A 19,711-nucleotide genomic window follows, 5' to 3' on the forward strand; every position below is an offset into this window, starting at 1 on the left:
AGCGGGTAGCGCAACCCATGTACGGAGGCCTTATGTCCTCGACGCGGTCGACCCGGGTTCGACTCCGAGCCTTTTTGCCGCATTCTCTCCCCTCTTCCACCCCCTGTCCTGTCAGCCTCCTGTGTTAAAAAGCAAGCCACAAAAAAGAAAAGGAGGCATTGAGCCTAGTGTATGGAGTGAAGAAATTCCACCAATATCACTGACAATAAACCTCTGCTCATGCCCTTTCCCACTCCTCCCCGGGAGAGGTTGGAAAAGGCTTCACACTGACTTTGCAGGTCTGTTTTATGGTTCAATGTTTATGATACTGGTGGATGCTTATTCTAAGTGGCTGGAGTTTTTCAAGATGACTAAAAAACATCCTCTGCAACCATTGCGAGGCTTAATCATATGGATAACCAAAGCAAATTGTCATGGACAATGCCACAACTTTCATGTTGAATGAGTTCCAGCTGTTGGTTAAAAGGAACAGTATCCTCCACACAACTGGTGCACCACAATATCCATCCACCAATGGTTTAGCTAAGAGCCATGTTGCCACTTTCAAAGCATGCATTAAAAAGTTGGATGAAGAGGAATTAAGTGTTGAGGACAAAATCTCTCACCTTCTGCTGTGTTACTGTACAACTCCCAACACTGTGGCTGGAAAATCACCAGCAGATTTACACCTAAAGAGACATGTGCAGTCGTGGTTGGACTTCCTAAAACTAAACATTGTCATGAGAGAGGATGCAGTAAAAGCAGAAGGAGGAGTATGACAGTAAGGCTGCGGAAAGACCATTTGTTGTGGACAGGCCAGCTGACAGCTTTGCTAGGGCCCGGGACAACGCAGTCTTTTTGGGCCCCCCCTCTACACCTGCCGCCACTACACACACACACACATACCAAAAAAAGTTAACTTAACTGTATACTTCATGCCCCGGGTTTCTCTATTTTATACTGGATATTTTCAACCCATCTGTTGAATTTAGTGTACTAGTTGATCTTTTCTTCGTAAGAGAACAGCAAGCACCGGAGCCAGAATATGGCCTTTTTTGACCTGCTGTATATTAGCCAGTCCCTAAGCTTGATGTATCATGAAACTGTTGACCTTTTGGGTTTTGTGATTTTTATTTTATTATTACAATTAAATATAATAATATTATGTTCATAGTGTTTTTTTTCCTAATCCAGCTCTATATCTTTCAACCTTATATAATTTTGTCTGTATTGTGTGCACCTGCCTGTTGCTTTAATCCTATAAATTTCCCCGTTGTGGGATAAATAAAAGATTAGCTAATGCTATCTTATCTTAAATAACACTTTTTAATAGGATATATGTACTGGGTACATTTTCTGTGTGGGCTCCAGTAGCATATGATACATAATATCTACTTTTACTTTGAAAGTTAACATGAACTGCTGCTGAGGATGACCACTCTTATCTACCTGGATGTTCTCTGGAGGACTGAAACGCCTCAGTCAGTGACGTCAGTCTGTGGGTCTGGTCTGTCGGGGCAATGAGAGAAGTTTGGTCTCCTCTCTCCGTTTCTGTGGCTCGACGTTTTCTTGCTCTTGGTTTTTCACATGCTTAGATAAATTTGTAGTGTTTCCACTGAATTTAACTGGCTTTTTACAAAACATACAGCTTGATTTCATTTACGGTATTAAAATAAAGCCAAACATATGAAGGTTCTTTTGTTCCAAAATGATTTGTGCATTGTAAGCATGAATTGAAGTTGTAGAGGGAGTTAAATTCTAAGTGTTGTATTTGTAGAATTAAAAAAAAAATCACAAGTACAATATTTTTTACACCTGTTCAAATTTTAAGTACAAGTACACAAATTGTGTTCTGTAAGTTGCACATGAAAAACCTCTTACATTCTCAGTTTTGCTCCAAATGTTCCAAAACTATTGTTGTAATACTATTTGTGCATTGTAACTTTGGTGTTTTGTAATTGTAGATTTTTTTAATCTGTCACAAGTACAAAACAAAGTTACACCTCTTCAAATTCTTCAGTACAAGTACACAAATTGTCTTCTGTGAGTTGCACATCATAAATGTCTATCATTCAGTTCTGCTACAGTTGATCTAAAACAAATGGTGCAAAACAAATTCAAACAACGTGTATTAAAATCTTTTAAAAAAACATGTTTTTACGAGTAAAAACAGCACAAATCTGCTGCTGTGAGTCACAAATTCACTTTACAAGTTACGCCTTCATTTTGACTTTTGACACAAACATCTCAACGGTAAAAATTATCTGTGACTTGTGGTAGTACCCTTGATCAGACAGCAGGGGCGCTGCCTCTCAGTCAGTCTGTACCACCGGAAATAACGGCCTATTGCCATGCTGCTTTCCAAGGACCCAGCACACATATGCCTTTGAAGAACGCAGCTCTCATTGTCATACAGTGTATACATTTAAATTTGGTTGAAATATTTGATTTTCTCTGTACTTAACTGTTGCACTCCCACAGTTTGATCACGCAATGGATTCGTTTGTAATCTTTCGTGACCTGCAGTTCTTCATTGAAAGGGGATATTTACCAAAGAGCTGGATTTTTATTCCAGAAAAATAATAAAACGGATGTGTCCACCTTTTCTATTCAGAGGTAAAAGAAATTACAACGTAAATTTAAGTTAAATGAACTAGCCAGAAATAATGTATTTTATATATTTGTTTATTCTATAAGTTTAACAATTTTTCAGTTTAATATTTAAAAATGAATAATAAAAAATGTTTGTCCCTTGGAAAGCAGTTTTTCAATTTCAAGTCCAATCTAGAATATATTACACATTTCAGATGATTATGTTGTTATTTTATTCATTTTTTAATCTGGCAGGTACCTTACAGTCAAAGTAAAAATATTTATTTAAAATGTTAAAATAAAATATGCATTTCTGTTATTATTATTATTATTATTATTATTAATTAATAATAATATAATAATAATAACAATAAAATTAATAATAATAGTTATTAATATTATTATATAATAATAGTTATTATTATTATTATTCTTATTATTATTATTATTTTATTATTAATAAATTATTATTATTATTATAACAACAGAAATGCCTTTTTTTTTTACATTTTAAATAAATGACCCGTTTGTCCCCCCTGTCCGGCAAGGCATGGTTGTGGATAATCCCGTGTATCTGCACAACACTGCAATTTTTAACTCTGATTAACTCTTAATTTGATACAGTCTGTGTCTGGTCTAACACATGAAAAAGGTCACACATTAGATCTTGTCTTATTCTTTGGATTGACTGTGTTTAACTGGGAAATTTTTTATCATATATCCTGTGCAAATTCTGAAGCCAGGCCTGGAGGTGGGCCAATGCTGGCGAGCGCCTGGAGGCCGGGCTTTACCCATGGAGCCCGGCCAGGCACAGCCCGAAGACGAAACATGGGGTCCCCCTTCCAATGGGCTCACCACCTGTTGGAAGGGACCAAAGGGGTCTGGGTGCGTTGTGTAATGGGTGGCAGTCGAGGGGCGGGGACTTGCCGTCCAGATCCTTTGGCTGCCTGTTGTTTTGTGCTTACCAAACAACAGTTCAGATTACCCACCCTTTTAGAAGTCCTTAGAACGTGTACTGGAGAGTGCCCCTTCCGGGAACTCCCTCATTTGCTGGGGGCACTTCAACGCTCACATGGGCAATGACAGTGAGACCTGGAGGGGCGTGGTTGGGAGAAATGACTCACCTGATCTAAACTCGAGCCGTGTTCTGTTGTTGGACTTCTGAGCTTGTCGTGGATTGTCCATAACGAACACCATGTTCAGGCATAGGGTGTCCTGGTGCCAAGAGCACATATGGACACCCTATGCCTGAACATTATGATCGACTTTGTTGTTTTATATGACCTGCGGCCGCATGTCTTGGACACTCGGGTGAAGAGAGGGGCAGAGCTCTCCACCGACCACTACCTGGTGGTGAGCTGGCTCCGATGGTGGGGGAGGAAGCCTATCAGACCTGGTAGGCCCAAACATATTGTGAGAGTTTGCTGGGAACGTCTGGCAGAGTCTCCCGAGAGACGGAGCTTTAACTCCCACTTCGGGGAGAGCTCTGAACACGTTCCGAGGTAGGTGGGGGACATTGAGTCTGAGTGGACCATGTTCCATACCTGTATTGTTTAGGCAGCTAGTCGGACCTTTGGCCATGGCGGTGCATGTCACAGCGGCAACCCTCAAACATGCTGGTGGACACCAGCGGCGAGGGAAGCTGCCAAGCTGAAGAAGGAGTCCTGTCAGGCTTTATTGGCTTGAGAGATTACGGATGCAGCTGATGTGTACCGGCAGTCCAAGCGGCAGGTGGCTCGGCTGGTCGCTGTAGCAAAAAACTCTGGCGTGGGAAGAGTTCGAAGAGGCCATGGAGAAAGACTTCTGTACGGCTTCGAGGCAATTCTGGTCCACTATCGGGCGTCTCAGGAGAGGGAAGCAGTGCAAGTACCAACACTGTTTATAGTGAGGGTGGTGTGCCACTGACCTTGACTCGGGATGTTGTGTGTTGGTGGGTGGAACACTTTAAAGACCTCCTTATTCCCACCAACACGTCTTCCATTGAGAAAGCAGAGCCTGGGGAGTCTGGGTCAGGTTCTCCCATCTCTGGTGCTAAGGTTGCCGAGATGGTTAAAAAGCTCCTTGGTGGCAAAGCCCCGGGGCTGGATGAAATTCACCGTGAGTACCTTAAGGCTCTGGATGTTGTGGGGTTGTGTTCGTTAACCCAATTCTGCAACATTGCGTGGACATCGGGGGCAGTTCCCCTGGATTTGCAGACTGGGATGGTGGTCCCCCTATTTACAGGAGGATCCGTCGGATAATCAAATCTCGGATTCAGGAAGAGCAGTGTGGTTTTCGTCCTGGCCGTGGAACACTGGATCAGCTCTACACCCTCAGCAGGATCCTGGAGGGTGCACGGGACTTTGCTTTGTGGATCTGGAGAAGGCATTCGACTGTGTCCCTCAGGGGGTCCTGTGGGTGGTACTCTGGGAGTATGGAGTACAGGGCCCTTTAATAAGAGCTGTTAGGTCTTTGTATGACTTAACTGCATTGCCGGCAGTAAGTCGGACTCGTTTCCAGTGAGAGTTGGACTTCGCCAAGGTTGCCCTTTGTCACGAATTTCTAGGGACAGCCAAGATGTTGAGGGGATCCATTTTGGTGGCCCTAGGATTGCGTCTCTGCTATTCACGGATGACATGGTTCTATTGGCTTCATCAGGGCGTGGTCTACAGCTCTCACTGGAGCGGTTCACAGCCGACTGTGAAGTGGCCAGGATGAGGATCAGTGCCTCCAAATCCGAGACCATGGTCTTGAGCCGGAAAAGGGTAGAGTGCCTTCTCCGGGTTGGGGAGGATGTACTGCCCTTAGTAGAGGAGCCTCCACTAAGGCGTTCCCTGGCCTGGGAACGCCTTGGGATTCCCCCGGAGGAGCTGGCCCAAGTGGCTGGGTAGAGGGATGTCTTGGCCTCCCAACTGAAGCTGCTAACCCCGCGACCCGACCCCGGATACGCAGAAGAGGATGGATGGCTCCTGTTCAGAGCTGCAGGATTATAAACTCCTCCACTGTCAGCCAGTTCGGTGAGATGTTTCATCAGCTCTGTCCACCTGCTGTAAGTGATATTGAAGAGCTTAGTTCCTGGCTCCACTCTTCTTGTTTGGCTGTACTGGATACTGTTGCTCCTTTAAAGACCAGACAGCCAAGAGCTAAACCTAATCCCTGCTTTAATGAATGGACTCAAGCTGCTAGACGTGAATGTCACCGAGCAGAGTGCAGGTGGAGGAAAGACAAGTTGCAAGTGTCCCTTCACATTTTCAAAGACTCCTGGCACTATTATCAGGACTCAGTTAAAGATGCCAAAAAGGAACACTTGTCTAATTTAATCTAATCTTATAGCCAATATCCTCGTGCTCTTTTTAGCATCATTGATTATTTTTTTAATACTCTGCAGAGTATGGGTTTAGAAGCCTCTGTTTAATTGTGTAATCAGTTTATGAAGTTCTTCATTGATAAGGTTGCCTCTATATAAGGGTTGTGATAATTCCCTGTAATTCCCTTTATCTCGGAATCAGCCAGACCTCACTTGCTCATCTGCAGCTGGTGCAATATGCTGCAGCACATCTTTTAATAGAAACACGTAAAAAGTAGCATATTACTGTGGTCCTAGCTTCTCTTCATTGGCTCCCAGTGTATCTTATAGTTCATTTTAAAATCCCTTTGTCAATTTGTATAGTCTTACATAACTTGGCCCCGCCCTACTTGGTACAGCTTCTCCATCGCTACACCCCCAATCAGTCTCTTAGGTCCGCTGACCAGTTGCTCCTGGTAAAACAGGGCCTTCTCTATTGGGGCCAAAAACTATGGAACTCTCAAACCATGCACATTAGACAGGTCCCCTATTGTTAATTTTTAAAGCTTGTTATAAACATACTTTTACTCACTGGCTTTAAAACCAACTGAGATTTGATTTTACTTAATTTTTACTGGTATGGTTTTTATCTGTATTTGCATTGTTTATTGTGTTTTGTAGCAAGTTTCTTAATTTATTATTGTGGGTTTCGTTTTTCCATTGTATCTCCATTTTATTGTTTTTAATGTTCAGCACTGTTTGTCAGCTGTGGCTGGCAGTAAAGTGCTTTATAAATAAAGTTAATGATGATGATGATGATGATGATGATGATGATGATGATGATGATGATGATGATGATGATGATGATGAATTGGCGCTATTTAATAAATGAGATAAACTGAGCAGCTGTCAGCATTCCGATATTGTATATTAGTATTATTAAAATTAGAATTAGTGTATTGTTATTAATCATCACACACTGTCAGTAGAAGTCAGAAAAAAAGGATGTAGGGCAAAATCAAAGGAGGAAGGAAGGAAAGGGAGGAAGGAAGGACAGAGCATGAAGGGTGGAGGACTGAAGGACAAACACAACATTTGGACAATGGGAGAGAGACAAAATTCTGGTAATACTTTTAATACTTATCTGAACCTAAAACTTGCTGAAAACAAATCCTTCACATTTCCAGACTTTCTACAAACACATTGACATTTTCTTACAGGAGTAGGTTGGTTGGGCAGTGGTGCCTCCAGAAATGTTTCATAGGGATGGCCAGATGGAGCCACTTAAACTTTTGGGGTGGCACTGAAACTAAAAGCCATGATTTCAGGATTTTATTCTACTGTTGCAGTAAAGCAGCCTGTAGAAAACTATCAGAAAGACTGAAGTAAACGCCTACTAATATTTTTTGGCTTTTAATGTTTTTTGGGGATTTTTAATGTTCCTAATGATTTAATGTGCATAGACCAATAACAGTACAGTTAACATTTTGAGTTGAGTTGAAAGAGCGCTGAGCCACAGTGGACAGTTGTCTGCATTGTCCATGGCTTTGCAGCATTTTCTCATACGGAGCAAGCATGAAGTGACAGTGGAGAGGAAAACTCCCCTTTAACGGGAAGAAAAAATCTCCAGCAGAGCCAGGCTCGATGTGAACGGTTATCTGCCCCGACCAACTGGGAGTTAGTAAAAAAACAAAACTTTTTTACTTCATTATATCAGATTCGTTTTTTGCTAGTTTTTCATAAAATAAAACAAATGAATATGCACCAACTAGGAAGGGGGATTTTACATTTTGGCAGGGCTTGGAAACAGAAGAAGCAAACATGCAGATATTTTCTTCTAGATCACAAGACTCACCGCTGGTTGCAGCTGGCCGTTGACACTCACTGTGTGGAGTGGAGAGTTGGTGGAAAGACGCTTGTCCCACTCACTGGGTTGAGGTTCTGGTACTGACTCCATAAAACTTCTCTTGAGCTCACTGATACTAGTGTGGTGACGCATAATCTCAGTTTGGGTCTTATCAAGGTCCTTCAAGAATGAAAAAGTCATATTAATTTAATGATAGGGCAACAGGTCAAAAAATTATCACACACAATAATAGAATGAGTTAAATGTTCACCAAAACAAGTGAGAAAAAAATCCACTGAAAATAGAATAGCACTGTGTACTACCATTGAACATTACATGAGTGAAAGGACAGGTATAATGGATGAGTGAATAATGACTTTTTCTAATTATAAAGGTAGGTACAAGAAAAATGTCAATGTCCCTCTCTCAGCATGCAGGGAAAGTGTTTTTTAACAAGTTAAATGGTTTTGTGCTTTTCCTAAGGGATGTTCAGAAATTGGTCCCTATTCAGTACAAGGTAAATACATTGCCTAAAATGAAATCTGGGGATTCACTTTAAAATTAAACTAATTGGCTAAACAAAAACTTAGATTACACTCCAGAAAATTGTAAAGATGACTGTCGTTCATGATTCTAATTTCATGGACTGGATTTATTAAATATAATTTATGCTCACACTATTTGAATACTCCACATTACCCTCTCTGTCTAATGAATTTAAAGTGCTGTGTCTCTTTGTTATATGTGTCAATGACAAAAAACATACATGAGCAACAGCAAACCCTAGGCCCAGCATAGAACTGGGAGCATAAACTGGAGTCTAGTCAATGCAATGCAACACAATTTGCAGCTCATTATCTGGGCTGATCACTGAAGGATGCTTTCTACATTATTGTACATTTAGATTTTAATGTGGATGGAAAGAGGGAAGTCGCATTTGTGAAACGTAAATGTCATTATTTTCATTATAAAGCCTGTGAACGTGTTAAACAATGGTAAAAACAGTTACCAAGACAACAGAAGTGGCACAAAAACATTCAGCTTGACAAAGTACAGGTCAGATAGAAGATAAGGAAAGTTATTTGTAACAAGTGAAAAACAATTACAGCAATGTACAAAGATTGGGAAACTGATGTTACATACATGACTGGGAAAGAGTATAGCATTGCTACATATTTTAACTGTTAAAAAAAGTTTATTCAATAATAATGGAGATTTCCGGGTGAGACGGTCAATCCTCACTACAGCAGTCTGTAGTTAAACTCGCAATATTGGGCATTTTTATTTTAACACATATCCCTTTTTCTTTTAACCAATTTATTGTATATGAACTATCACATAAAGGCCACCATGACCAAAAATAAATAGATAAAGCCTTAAACTTAAAATAATTTTCATTTTGATTTCAACTAGTATCATCAGATTCCAGGATAATGGATTCAGGGTTGTAAGTACTCATTATCTAGCTTAGCTTGATACACCAGGCTGAATATAACCATTTGTATTACAATATTATGCCTGTGCATTTTCTATTTGGCTTCAGGCAAAATGTATGACAGGAAATGGGATGATGGCACCATGTATGAAAAGTGGGTAAAGCACTTTTATATCCACTATTAATGCTTTTATTCAAAACTCAGTTCTTTACGTATGTTCCCACAGCCCATTAGAAAATGTTTTTTTTTTACTGTTAACATCAAATAGGTTTATCATAATACACCTTTTTAGATAACATGGATTAGTCTTTAAATTAGTGTGATATTTGCAGGTTACACCATAACAAGAGACTTTGCCCATGTAGCTTTACTGATTAAAGTTGCATGACGGTTTATTATGCATTGCCTAATGATGGCTTGAAGGTCTAACGGTATTATCCGACCTCTGCACCAACTAATCAAGGATTTTTTGATCTGTCATATAACATTCTGGCCCAGTCTCAAACAAACTTTCATATGTGGAGATTAGAGAGTAGATCCAGAAATGTTCAAGTCATATGGATAATTTACTCCTATCAGTGATGCCACAAGTATTCCATGTCTTATTGTGCATAGCAGATTTGTTTTAGCACTAATGACAAGCTAGGCAGACTGTTTTGAATAAAATGAATGGCTTCCCAGTCATATATTTCAGAAAGTGAAAAACCTAAATGACAAACAGAAGCAATTGATGTGAAACTACTTGCATGACAATTAGACAGGAAAACGGTGCATGCAAACCCTTTTGGGTTGAGCTACAGAAAGAGAAAGAAAAAACAAAACAAAAACATGTCAAGCAAATGAAAACAAACATTACATTCATGCGCTCAGAACTGTTACAAAAACTACCAGAACTGGTGACACTAAAAATACAAACCTCCAACATTAAATTGCTATGTCTGATATAAATAGTTTCACCCTCAAGTCTCTTGGGTCTTTTCTGTGAAAAATGAGGAAAAGGAATAAAAACTGGTTGTAAGCAAGACAGGATAACTTTTATGTTCTGATGTCCAAATGACAGCAATGGCTATAGTGAGATAGAACATTCCTGTGCAGGAACATACAATGCAGTTTACAATTCCAAGCTCAGCAAAGAAAGGACGAGGACCTTTGGTTGGTATGTGTATAAAAGCCAACAAGACAAATGAAAATCCTAGAATTTCAATTTACAAGATGTACATGCATAAAATGCTAGTGCATAGGGTTTTGCATAAGAAGGGTATCTAGGTCTGTGCACTGAGTTTGCACAAGTTCAATAAGCTCATGTTAAATTTAAAATGTTTTTTTATCATTTTTACTATATGAGAACTCTGTTTTAAAAAATTTCATCAAAGATTAATTTAAACACATTCACATTAGTGCACAACATGAACATCTGTTTCTTTCTATGGGGTTGGAAGTGGAAGTAAATTGCTTCAAATAAATAAAGTAGATGAAATGGTAAGGGTTTATTTGAGTAATTAATTGTTTTCACCCAGACTCCTGAGAACATTTTAAACCTGAATTCAGCCTTTAGTATCTAAATTACACTGCTACCAGGTGCATACATTAGTTTAGCAAGCTGTTTAATTATTAGTGCTCCTGTGTATTTTATTACAATATTATGCCCTACTGCTGAAATGTAAGAGTAAGTTATCCATCCATCCATATTTTGTTTATGCACAGGGGTGCTGGTGTCTTTCTCCAGCAGTCTTGGGCGAGAGGCAGGGTACACCTGGACAGGTCGCCAGTCCATCAACAGATACACACGTCCTGTGTGGTGCACACACACACTCACACCAAAGAGCGATTTAGAGAGACCTTACAGTCATGTTTTTGGATTGTGGGAGGAAGCTGGAGTAACCGGAAAGAACCAATACATGCACAGGGAGAACATACAAACTCCCGGCAGGAGACCTAAGATATGGATCTGAACCCGGATCTGCTTGCTGCAAGGATATAGTGCTACCAACCCGCAATACCAAATAATAATAATAATAATAATACTAATAATAATAGTGATATATAATTATAATTATAATAATTATTATTATTTATAGCTTTAGTAGCTGTTGTATTTCTAATGAACTGACCATATCTTGACCTCAAAAAATGCTTTTTTTATTTGTTCTTCACAATTCACACAAGTTCTCACAAAATAGGCATCAACAAATCACAATAGTCAAGAATGGTCGGGCAGAGTGTCAGTTTTGGGCCCCCCCCTCTGTCCTGGGCCCAGGAAAACTGACCCGTTTGTTCCCCCAGTCGGCGGGCGTGCTGATGAATCTTATTATAATGAGCAGTTAACTGACTCTGTGGAATGTCTTCCTATAAAGGTGTATAAATTACATATTTAAATGTAAATATTTTCCGGTTAGTATTTACTATCATTGCTTTTTTGAAGACAGGGCAAAGGAGAGAGCAGCTGTTGCAAGGGTAGATTTGCAGGTGGATATATTTTGGACTCCTGGGAGATGTAGAGAATTGTGTGTCTGTCTATTTTGTCCGTCGAGGATGTGGAAGATGCGTACATAATTGGATTTATGATAACAACATTGAGCTATGAACACCCAGACTCAGATGCTTTGTAAGCGAAACAGCAAGATCCTTACACAGTATCGCAGGCTGGCTGCAGTCTCAGTGGTGAATGGAATAGCTTTTGAGGGAATTATCAACTCGATTTATGGCAGAAAGACCACACATTTGGCTGTTTCTGACTTGCCACTGAGATGTACCGGAAAGACCAAGGCAAATGGAAAACTTTTCACAGTCAAAACAGACGAAACAATTTGTTGCTATCTGAATTGGCTTGCCCGATGCTAGCCTTTGAGGCTGGTATCTCTTACTCTGGATGTTATGTAAACAAGGCGGTCTGCCCCCACTACCTGCCCTGAACTGATTGAGAAATACACCATCATAGACTACTAGCCCCGGGGACAAATACCCAAGGTTGGATTTGCGCAGATGCGCTGGTCACTTGGGACCCTCAGCACAAAAATGTTATATTTTTGTGCTGAGGGTCTTTCTTGCATCCTCATACTGTCCCTATCGTGAGACAGTGTGATAAATGTAAATATTTCCCCTCAAACATCCCAATCAATTATTTTATCTACACTGCAAAAAGGCAGCGTCTGTTTGTCTTTCTTCATGGGCTGTACTGAAATGCAATTTACCCCCCAGGGGACAAATAAAGTTGCGTTTCCATCAACGTTTTTAATGCACATTTTGAAGTATTTCATTTGAAGGGGTTGATGAAAATGGCAAAATTCTAATTAACTCACTAAATTTTACAAAAAAGTTTTCTGCTCACTTAATGTGGTTTTTGACTTTTTCGAAGAACAGTAAATGCACTAAAGAGGAGATGGAAACACATTTGTTGATTCAGTTCTGACGTAGCAGACATTTACCTCACAAGAGGGATCAGCTGTTTCTCTTGCTGGCATCTTCTGGGATATTCCTATAACGCTCGAAAACAGGTCTGGAAGCAACAACAGGTATGTGTGGACCGACGAAGAGACAGCAAGCCACAAGTACAATGGCGCTATCTAGTGACTCTTTCACTTAACTGCCACTCCAGCCTCCTCATTCACTTTCCCTCAGGCTTGCTCCTTTCTGGACTTATCTTGGTAGTAATAATTTGCTGAGTCATACAACCCAGGTTGACTGCAGACCGCCACTACAGGGCAGTCAAAAGTAGCCGGTCAATGGCGGCAAATCGCCGTCTATAGCAGCTCTTGCCGCCACCCTACTTTTCCCCGATTATACATCCCAAAAATCACCTTAGCATCTGTCTCCACTGAGAGCAACATTAACGAGTGATTGGGTTCCTTGTTCCAACCGAGATGCTACTTTTCCAATCAAAACACAGCCCCTTTATTGCACTGTTATGCCGAAAAGTGCAATAAAACCGTGAGAGCCGAAGTGAGTTTTGAAACTGCAAAGCTTTGTTTTAAGCGGAAAATCAAACGTGCACAGCACACAGCACCGCGTTCATAGACTAGTGTGATGCATTCATGAGCGTCAGAAAGCTATGGTGCATACAGGAGCATGGGATATTTCAAACTTACAAGGAAAGAGGCATAAAAAGGAATATAACTTAACTCATACAGTAATGTATTTATCCAGAAACAGCATGGGCTTTCTTACAATACTGAATGCTCTATAATTGCATTTCTGATATTTTTTGATTATGCATATCTGTTAGCTTTTTATTCTGAAAAATCTACAGTATTACATATAATATAATATTACAGCAGCAAATTATCAAAGTTTTTCAGGGGATGCATTTTGTGTTCGTCTCTAGAATCCTCGTCGATGATATGATATCGTGTGTATGATGAGTGCAAGTGAAATTAAACTGAGATAAGAGATTTCGAAAGAGCAATATGACTGAAATAAATTCAACATGTAAATTCAATTTCAAATTCTAACCCTGTATTTTTATCATAAAAATTCAACTTGGTTCGTGAAGAAATGTTACGATCGTTTTTAGAACAGAACTGTGAATAATAATATTAAGATGAATAGACCTCACCTAATCTGATCTGTTTTATGTGGTGCTAGTAAATAAAATTAAACTAATTTTATGCAAATGGAGATTACCTTACCCTGTTAAAACATGATGATAACGTCATGTGAAAAAATAATGTTTTAAGAATAATAATAAAAAAACAAAGGTTGTTTTTGAAGAATTGATCATACACTTCTTTTTTTGCCTTTTATTCAATTTAAAACATGCACTCTGATTCTATTCTTTAAATAATCACCTGTCTTAAAGGCTTCCAAAATACATCAGGGAGACTATTTTTCAAAATTCTGCCCTCCGGGGCTCGGGCACCGGCATAAGTGCATCCTCCTACCTGATAGTGTGTGGACTGCTACTGTAAAAAAGTTTGACTGCCCTGCCGCCACTATCAGCTTGTCTTCCATGTTGACTTAGACTTAGACAACTTTGTCATTTTGTATGCACAGAGTGCGTACAGAACGAAATTTCCTTTGCATACAGCTTGAATGAAAACTGCTTTGTCTCTGCCGCAGTCCTTCACCCCACGTCACAGCCACATCTAGGTCCTGATTTATTGTTGCTGAGCGACAAGACAGAAAAGTGCAGCTTTTTAAACTCGAGCAACTGTTGCTTTCGCATCCCTTGCAGGTTTTGTGTTGCTTCGCGTTAATAGTCAAAATCGAGTGTTATGTCGCTAGAATTGCCTCTGTGGCCGCTTAGTCTTGCTTTACAACATATCCCTCCCGTGTGGCACCTTCGCTACAAACCAGTAAATGGAAACACATCTGATGCGCATTTTCTTTTTTGCAATATTTTAAAAGTTCGCACAAAATTCTCATGAGAATTGGATGGATATTATTATTGATCATGAGTTTTGATATATGTTTGCATAAAAGCTGTATTTGAAAAGATTATCAACTTTTTACAGATCTAAACACCATACAAGGGTAAAAATTTGTAAAAACATAAAATATGTGAATAATTTGTTTTTGTTACTTAAAATACAAGGATTTCGTTCTCTATAGAGGCTAAAGCATTTTTATTTAAATGATTTTGTCAATATATATTTTGTGTACTTGTGTCATACCAACTTTCAATTTGGAAAACCAAATACATTTTCCTTAATTCTCTATTTAATTTAACCACAACAGACTGTTTATTTTTTGCTTTAAAGGAGCAATAAGTAAGATATTTACTGCAAAATAAACTTAAATCTCAGTTGTCACCTGGATTGGAAGTAACATTCCCTATTAACAATTGGTCTTAGTCACGTTTTTCGAATTTCAAACCTAGAGGTATGGTTCGGAGCTACCTTGATGCAGTATGTAGCGCATGTTTACTTCCTGGTTCCTGAGTTCCCAGGGTTCCCAAAACACAACGCAACACCTGGTCTTTTATGTTGGCCAGTAAAAGGAGCAGACCAGAAATGGAACAAAATATACCTATCCTGTGGAAGTAAAAATTCAGTGGAGTTTTACACCGTTGAGAAATTGCTGTTCTCTGTGAAGGCACTGTTTATGTACTGTTCCAATTTGCAACATTAGATGTCAGTATTACTTATTGCTCCTTTAATTATTGCTTTGTCTTATGTCCTATAAAGGATTTCAGCAGAAAAAAGTCTAAAGAAAGTCTAAAAGAAACTGCATTAGTATTCTCATGCTGATTGATCATGCATCCGTCAAACAAACCTGGTTCTTTTTCTCTTTCTCTCTATTGGTCACAGATGGGGATTGCCTCCGCTCTCTCCTGGCAACACTCTAGTAGTATATACAAAACTCATAATATTACAGTCAGTTCCAAGAAAACCCCAGGCTACAATCTCAACATAGGTATACCAGCCATATTTCTTGCATTTGTAGAGGTTTTGGTTATTAGCAAACTTCTACACATTTAGATTATTAAAAGGAAGATTTTGTTTTATTATTTCTATATGTACATTTAAAATTGACATCTAAAAGCATAGCACACGTGTTTTTATTGGATAGTTACTGTAAATAGATCACAATAATATAATGTAAAAGGCATAAATAATTTGAAAAATGTAATTTCTAAATATAATATAAAAGGCATAAATATTTTGTAAAATTGCATTTCTAAATAAACTGTTGTAAATTGAAAACAATTACTAAATCACCTTTCATTTGAGTCTTTGATAATATTTTTACGCAGTAACCTTGTCCAGTCCTAGATAGAGTAAAAGCATAATGGCATTGTCCTAAAACACCCAGTCTTTCAAATGCACCCTACCTTAATCTCTGAAGTAGACTGTGGCTTTGGGCTCCGGCTCTTGGTGTACTCTGGCTTACATTCTGTCTTTAGCTCCATCTTCCAATCTGCATGTCGTTGGGTTTTGGGTTTGTAGCTATCAGGATGGTTAGGTTGAGGTAGTGTGGGTAGTAGTGGTGATGGTCTTGCCTCACCTGAAGATACTGGTGACATAGCAGGGGCACTGACCGGACGATTGGATTTGTTGTCAGGAGTAGTGACCATTGCTGGGATGGGTAAAAAGGAGACAACTCACTTAAAACTTACAATAAAACAATAAAATCTGACATACTACACTATGTAATGAACAAAAATATTTCAATTCAATATAGTTTTTTATATACTGCTAAATAAAACAAGTGTCACCTCTTGAAAAACAGTTTATATTCACTCATAAAGAAACAAGTTTATTTAGATACATTGCAACCATATAATCTGATTCACATCCAATGAATTAAAATACAATTTGCTTCAAAACATAACGCAACACAATTAAAGTCATTACATACTTGTAATGATTTTGATGTGGTGAATCCAAAGTTAAGCCAAACACGGAGCATATGCTAAAAAAAGGGTTTTTATTGAAAAAGATGACGGACCCTCCAGGGTAAAAAAAGGCTGGGACAGACTCAAAAACAGGACAGATAATTCGGGGTAAACAACATATAACATAAACAGAGGCTGCAAAGCTCTTACCATGAGGTAACGGACAGGGACGAGACGAGATAATCCAGCAACTGAGCAGAAACGAAGGTGGGCTTAAATAGACGAACGGAACAGAAGAGCAGGGCGGGACTAATTAACCAAAACAGGTGGAAATAATAAAGGGAGCAACAGACTGATAGACAAAAACTTAAGGTAAGAAATAAGGCTAAACAGGCAAGGGCTGAAATAAACTAATAACAAAGGCCAGATAACAAAAACAGGCTAGGCATAACTCTAACACAAGAAACAGAAATAATGCTAAATCAAAACCACAACAGAACGTTACAGAGCCCCTCCCTCAAGGGCGGATCCTAGACGCCCTCAACCGTCTCGAAAAGTACAAACAAAACAAAAGGAAAGTCCAACCGGGCGGGTGGAGGGGGTTACAGGCTGGAGGGTCAGAATCTGAAAAAGAAAAACAATATCGAAAATACAAGTCCCTCAACAGAAAACAACCCTCAAAGGGCAGGTCATAACAGACAGTCATTCAGAAAAAAACAAGAGTCTGATGGACCTCCCGGAGGACGGCCCCGGCGTGACAGGTTCTCCGGTGGACGTCCCGGCGGACGGCCCAGACGTGACAGGTTCTCCGGCGGTCGTCCCGGCGGACGGCCCAGACGTGACAGGTTCTCCGGCGGTCGTCCCGGCGGACGGCCCAGACGTGACAGGTTCTCCGGCGGTCGTCCCGGCGGACGGCCCAGACGTGACAGGTTCTCCGGCGGTCGTCCCGGCGGACGGCCCCGGCGTGACAGGCTCTCCGGCGGACGGCCCCGGCGTGACAGGCTCTCCGGCGGACGGCCCCGGCGTGACAGGCTCTCCGGCGGACGGCCCCGGCGTGACAGGCTCTCCGGCGGACGGCCCCGGCGTGACAGGCTCTTCGGCGGTCGTCCCGTCGGACGGCCCCGACGTGACAGGCTCTCCGGCGGAAGTCCAGGAGGCCATCGGCGGATCAAGGTGACAGACGGCCGTCGACGGACCAGAAACCTCGGAGGTCTTCGGCGGACCAGAAACCTCGGAGGCCGTCGGCGGGGTCTGGAGAGGAAGAAAATAGAACCTGGCGCCGGACTACAGGCTGAGGAAGGCGCCGGACTACAGGCTAAAGGAGGCGCCGGACTACAGGCTAAAGGAGGCGCCTGGTTAGTGGCTACAAGCGGCGGCGCCTGGTTAACGGCTACAGGCAGCGGCGCCTGGTTAACGGCTACAGGCAGCGGCGCCTGGTCACTGGTTCCCAGTGCGGGAGCCTGGCTACAGGCGACTGAAAAAGGAGCCTGGCTACAGGCGACTGACGAAGGAGCCTGGCTACAGGCGACTGACGAAGGAGCCTGGCTACAGGCGACTGACGAAGGAGCCTGGTTACAGGCGACTGACGAAGAAGCCTGGTTACAGGCGACTGACGAAGAAGCCTGGTTACAGGCGACTGACGAAGAAGCCTGGCTACAGGCGACGGACGAAGGAGCCTGGTTACAGGCGACCGAAGGAGAAGCCTGACTACAGGCGACCGAAGGGGGAGCCTGACTACAGGCGACCGAAGGGGGAGCCTGACTACAGGCGACCGAAGGGGGAGCCTGACTACAGGCGACCGACGAAGGAGCCTGACTACAGGCGACCGACGAAGGAGCCTGACTACAGGCGACAGACGAAGGAGCCTGACTACAGGCGACAGACGAAGGAGCCTGACTACAGGCGACAGACGAAGGAGCCTGACTACAGGCGACAGACGAAGGAGCCTGACTACAGGCGACAGACGAAGGAGCCTGACTACAGGCGACAGACGAAGGAGCCTGACTACAGGCGACAGACGAAGGAGCCTGACTACAGGCGACAGACGAAGGAGCCTGACTACAGGCGACAGACGAAGGAGCCTGACTACAGGCGACAGACGAAGGGGCCTGACTACAGGCGACAGACGAAGGGGCCTGACTACAGGCGACAGACGAAGGAGCCTGACTACAGGCGACCGAAGGGGAAGCCTGGCTACAGGCGACTGAGGGGGATGCCTGGCTATAGGCGACTGAAAAAGGAGCCTGGTTACAGGTGACTAACAAAGGAGCCTGACTACAGGCGATGGAGGAAAGAGCCTGGCTACAGGCGACTGAAGGGGAAGCCTGGCTACAGGCGACTAAAGGGGAAGCCTGGCTACAGGCGACTGAAGGGGAAGCCTGGCTACAGGCGACTGAAGGGGAAGCCTGGCTACAGGCGACTGAAGGGGAAGCCTGGCTACAGGCGACTGAAGGGGAAGCCTGGCTACAGGCGACTGAAGGGGAAGCCTGGCTACAGGCGACTGAAGGGGAAGCCTGGCAACAGGCAGCTAACGTGGGAGCCTGGCTACAGGCTGCTAACGTGGGAGCCTGGCTACAGGCTGCTAACGTGGGAGCCTGGCTACAGGCTGCTAACGTGGGAGCCTGGCTACAGGCTGCTAACGTGGGAGCCTGGCTACAGGCTGCTAACGTGGGAGCCTGGCTACAGGCTGTTAAGGTGGGAGCCTGGCTACAGGCTGCTAAGGTGAGAGCCTGGCTACAGGCTGCTAAGGTGAGAGCCTGGCTACAGGCTGCTAAGGTGAGAGCCTGGCTACAGGCTACAGAGGCCACAGGGCTAAAGGCTACAGAGGCCACAGGGCTACAGACTACAGAAGACCCCGGGCTGCAGGCTTCAGGAGACCCCGGGCTGCAGGCTTCAGGAGACCCCGGGCTGCAGGCTTCAGGAGACCCCGGGCTGCAGGCTTCAGGAGACCCCGGGCTGCAGGCTTCAGGAGACCCCGGGCTGCAGGCTTCAGGAGACCCCGGGCTACAGGTTTCAGGAGACCCCGGGCTACAGGTTTCAGGAGGCCCCGGGCTGCAGGCTTCAGGAGGCCCCGGGCTGCAGGCTTCAGGAGGCCCCGGGCTGCAGGCTTCAGGAGGCCCCGGGCTGCAGGCTTCAGGAGGCCCCGGGCTACAGGCTTCAGGCACCAAAGTCAGACCCTTAGCCACCAGGAGTCTCAGGATCAGCTCCTGAAGGGTCTCAGAAAGGGACATCCAATAAAGTCTCTCCCAGAGTTGGCTGTCCATGAGGGTAATAAGGAGTCTTGGCTTAAACACAATACTATGAGGCTCTAAGTCTTCAGG

At 42.5% G+C, this 19,711-nt stretch overlaps 1 protein-coding gene across 26 annotated transcripts in view; it reads right to left on the reverse strand.

Annotated features, from left to right (window-relative positions):
* Window positions 1-19,711, reverse strand: part of LOC105922250 (protein 4.1-like) — a 320,088-nt gene that overhangs the window by 156,121 nt on the left and 144,256 nt on the right. For 18 of the 26 annotated variants that reach the window (XR_004932394.1, XR_004932393.1, XR_004932395.1 and 15 more), the window contains 4 exons: window positions 15,888-16,132; window positions 15,329-15,397; window positions 10,035-10,097; window positions 7,692-7,862 (listed from right to left, as the gene is read on the reverse strand). Coding sequence is in view for 22 of the 26 variants with exons in the window: in XM_036145906.1 (XP_036001799.1) it covers window positions 7,692-7,862; window positions 10,035-10,097; window positions 15,329-15,397; window positions 15,888-16,132 (548 nt within the window). In the remaining 4 variants the exon portion in view is untranslated. Of the gene's footprint in view, window positions 1-7,691; window positions 7,863-9,864; window positions 9,913-10,034; window positions 10,098-15,328; window positions 15,398-15,887; window positions 16,133-19,711 lie in introns of all 26 variants that reach the window. The other 8 variants (XM_036145905.1, XM_036145904.1, XM_036145907.1 and 5 more) reach the window with 7 other exon arrangements.

The sequence above is a fragment of the Fundulus heteroclitus genome, chromosome 13 (genome assembly GCF_011125445.2).
Source record: "Fundulus heteroclitus isolate FHET01 chromosome 13, MU-UCD_Fhet_4.1, whole genome shotgun sequence".
Lineage (NCBI taxonomy): Eukaryota > Metazoa > Chordata > Actinopteri > Cyprinodontiformes > Fundulidae > Fundulus > Fundulus heteroclitus.